The following is a 3,358-nucleotide window of genomic DNA, read 5'->3' as shown; positions in this document are numbered from 1 at the left end:
GGCTCTACTGTACACAAGTTGATTTAGTCCACAATATGTTGGTTTGCATCAGATGTTCTAGACTGCAAGCATCAGAGTTGAAGAGGCTATTAGCAGAACTAATTTTCTCATATTCTTATTTTTCTTTAAGTACTTTGTTTTGTTATCAATGGTCTAAGACTTGGTCCTTGATTCTGCTAAAATATTCTGTAATTCAAGGTTTGGTCTTCGGCCCTCTGTTGCAGCATGTGCCGCTCAACATGACCTGTAGAACACTGAATGGATGCACAAGAAAAGGAAAAAGGCAGCAAGGAGGGAGAGGATATTTTAGTAAGGAGTGAGTCTAAGATCTTACTGTAGTTAAGAGTTCAAAACAACAGTTGCCTATTTTTGCAAGTTCAAATCAAAAATGAATATTGTTCCAAAAAATTATATGGAAATTAGCCTTGTTAAGTTTGTCTCTCTGAATTTATTGACCCTGCTGTGATATTATCGTTAATAATGACTTGTTCACCGTTCTATTCTTCCTAGGCTGTGGTACACATGCATATTGAGCCTAGGTACACAGATGACTCATCAATCGAAGCTTGCTACAGGTGAAATTGTGACGTAACCAGAGAAAGCTTGCTCGTAATTCAGTCAAGAAGGGGACGATGAAGAGGAGGCCGTGAATGTGTTGATTCAGGATCCAACTGGATGATCCGCTGGTGCTCTAATCCTCATCAAGTTCACATCAGTCTGATCTACAATGATGCTGCCATGATGCTACCCAGACAATCTCACACCAATTTGTCCAAATGACAACAATTTCAGGGCGGGGGCGCTGGTACCTTCAACAGCAGCACAGCGGGGGACAAAGAAGAAGATTGGGGCTGCCTGGACGAAGATCGGGAGCTGCACCACCACTAGCATAAGCAGCAGAGGCGGAGGAAGATGGCAACAGCAGAAGAGGCCGGAGTGGCGGAAGGGGGCATGCCGGCGGCCGAAGCGGACGGCCCAGGCCCTGCGAGCGGCACAGGTAGGCGGCGGTGGTCACCTCTGTGGCAGCTGCGCAGGTGGGCGGCGGTGCTGGGTCGCAAGCAAGACGACAAGGAGATGCCGCCCATCAGTCATGGAGCCGCCGCCCGTCGAGTTGTCGCCGGAGAGGAGCAGGCGGGCGGATGCGAAGCTCGCCTCCGTGTGCGCACGTAAGCAGGGGAGGCTCAAGTTTGCAGCAGCGGGGCAGGTGGGTGGCGGCGCAAGTGGGACTTCGTCGCCGGCTGATCCCTACGACGGCTGGGGCACGCTGTGCCCGCCGGCGACGGGGGGAGCCGGAGGCTGGGGCGCGCGGTGCCCGTGGGCGTCGGGGGAGGAAGAAGGGCAGATTAGCATGAGATTTAAAATGGTAAGGTCTTTTTGACAAAATTACAACTGAACTGCGTTGGTGACAACTTTTCTCGGACGGAGGGAGTATAGAGGAAATATTGTCAGAATAACTCTAAAAAACTATATGAAAGGTATAATGTATAAAATGGAATAAAATTCATGATGTATTAAAAAGTGTTCCTATATTCAAAAAGTTAAATTCATGTTTAGAAAGGTTCACGTATCTTCCTAGAAAAGTTCGGGCCACCAATAGCAACAAGGATGATCCGCTCGCGAGGCCGAAGTGATTGAATATTGCTCCCCAAGTCCAGAATTAAGAGAATTAGGGGGTAATAGGGACCCTAGAACTTAAAGCTTTTAGTCAGGCCTTGCCTTAAATACTAACTGGAAGAGGCGTGGTGATGTTGGCCCGTTGTTAGAATCGTTTTCATGGCACACGGCGTGAGCCATTGCTAAAAGTAACCTCCTATCTGCCGCATTATGCGGTTGAATGGTCGGTCTTTATACAAGGCAGTCCTCCGCCTGGGCTAGCCCACGTATGAGCAGCCATCGGTATAAAAACACCACCAAAATGTGGTGTGTTGGCCACGGTTAGAACTAGAGACTCCCCTCTAGTAGATACAAGTACCTAGCCACTAGAGCTGGTGACGAATAAGCAGCGCGAATACCTTAGAACTAACTATATCGGCATATCCAAATGTTTTTCCGCTTTTTCAATCATCTTTCGAACATTCTGAATAATATTCTAAACTACCAAACATTTAAAAAAACACAAACAAGTTCAAAAAATTGTGACCAATTTATGATTGTTTTAATAAAAACAAGAAGCATTTACGAATTTTGGAAAATAATGAAAATGGGATCAGTTTCTAAATCCTGAATATTTTTTGGCAAACAGAAAAAAGTTTTTAAAAAATGTGATCAATTTCTGATTTTATGTACAAATTAAAAAATGGGAACAATTTATTTAATTAATTTTTTTAAATGGAACTTTTTAATTTTTCGGAAAATGGACATCTTTGTTTCTGTGAATTTTTTTGAAACTCTGAATAAAATTTGGAAATGACAATTTTTTTCGAATTCATGAACTTTTTGAATTTATGAGCAAATTTGAAAGCAGGAACATATTTTAAACTTCTGAACACCTTTTGAAACTACGAACAAAATTAGAAATAAAAAACTTTTTCTGATTTTGGGAATAAAAAAACAGGAACATTTTTGAACTTCTGAACTACATTGGGAAAGAACGGACATTTCCTAAAATTCCGGACATTTTTTGAAAAAAGCGAACATTTTTTGAGTTCGGCAACAAAATTTGAAAACAAACAACTTTTTTCCATGTCTTAAAAAATTATGAAAAACACAAACATTTTTTGAAATGTATGATTTTTTTCGAAAAACATGAACACTTTATGGAATAGTTTAAAATAATAAACTTGAAAAATGAAAAGGAAAAAGTGGCACAAAGTGGGTCATATGATGAGGCACGGACTAGCGAGATGCTAATTCACGCGTGTAGATGACCCGATCTTTCACAGCGATGCTTGATCAACAGTTTGTCCCCGTGTTCCTCCTTGCAACCTTCAAGAATAATTTTCACCCGCGTACAAAAATACACGAACAAAAATAATGATCCCCTTGGATCAGCACGTAGGCGTCGATGTGATGATCAACCCTTCGTCGCTAGTAAATTTCCTCGATGAGAAAATCACAGATAATATACATGATATGGTCGTCCCCAACTTGGACGTTTTTCTGTATATTTCATAACTCTGAAAACAAACCAAAAACTCATCTCAATTACATGGACGTAAGGCATTTATCTAGCCTGGTGCACGCACATGGCCTAAGGGCCACACAACCTGGACTCCTAGGTACTTACGTATTAGTAGAAGGAAAAAAAACTATTAGTGCTAATCTCTATCTCTAGAAGGTAATTAAAAGGCTCACGGCCACTACCAAAAAAGATCCTCTCAGCGGACGAGACTAATAGTTATACGCAGATCCTCTCAAA

The 3,358-nt window shown here is 42.0% G+C and overlaps 1 protein-coding gene across 1 annotated transcript; it reads left to right on the top strand.

Annotated features, from left to right (window-relative positions):
* Positions 1 to 467: 467 nt before the first annotated feature.
* On the top strand, positions 468 to 1,378 carry LOC119350901. The gene is made up of 2 exons (XM_037618515.1): positions 468 to 686; positions 793 to 1,378. The coding sequence occupies exons 1-2, from the start codon at positions 676 to 678 to the stop codon at positions 1,376 to 1,378; spliced, it is 597 nt and encodes a 198-aa protein (XP_037474412.1). The 5' UTR covers positions 468 to 675.
* The last annotated feature ends 1,980 nt before the right edge of the window (positions 1,379 to 3,358 follow it).

The sequence above is a fragment of the Triticum dicoccoides genome, chromosome 1B, assembly GCF_002162155.2.
Source record: "Triticum dicoccoides isolate Atlit2015 ecotype Zavitan chromosome 1B, WEW_v2.0, whole genome shotgun sequence".
Lineage (NCBI taxonomy): Eukaryota > Viridiplantae > Streptophyta > Magnoliopsida > Poales > Poaceae > Triticum > Triticum dicoccoides.
This window is presented reverse-complemented; position numbering and strand designations above follow the sequence as displayed.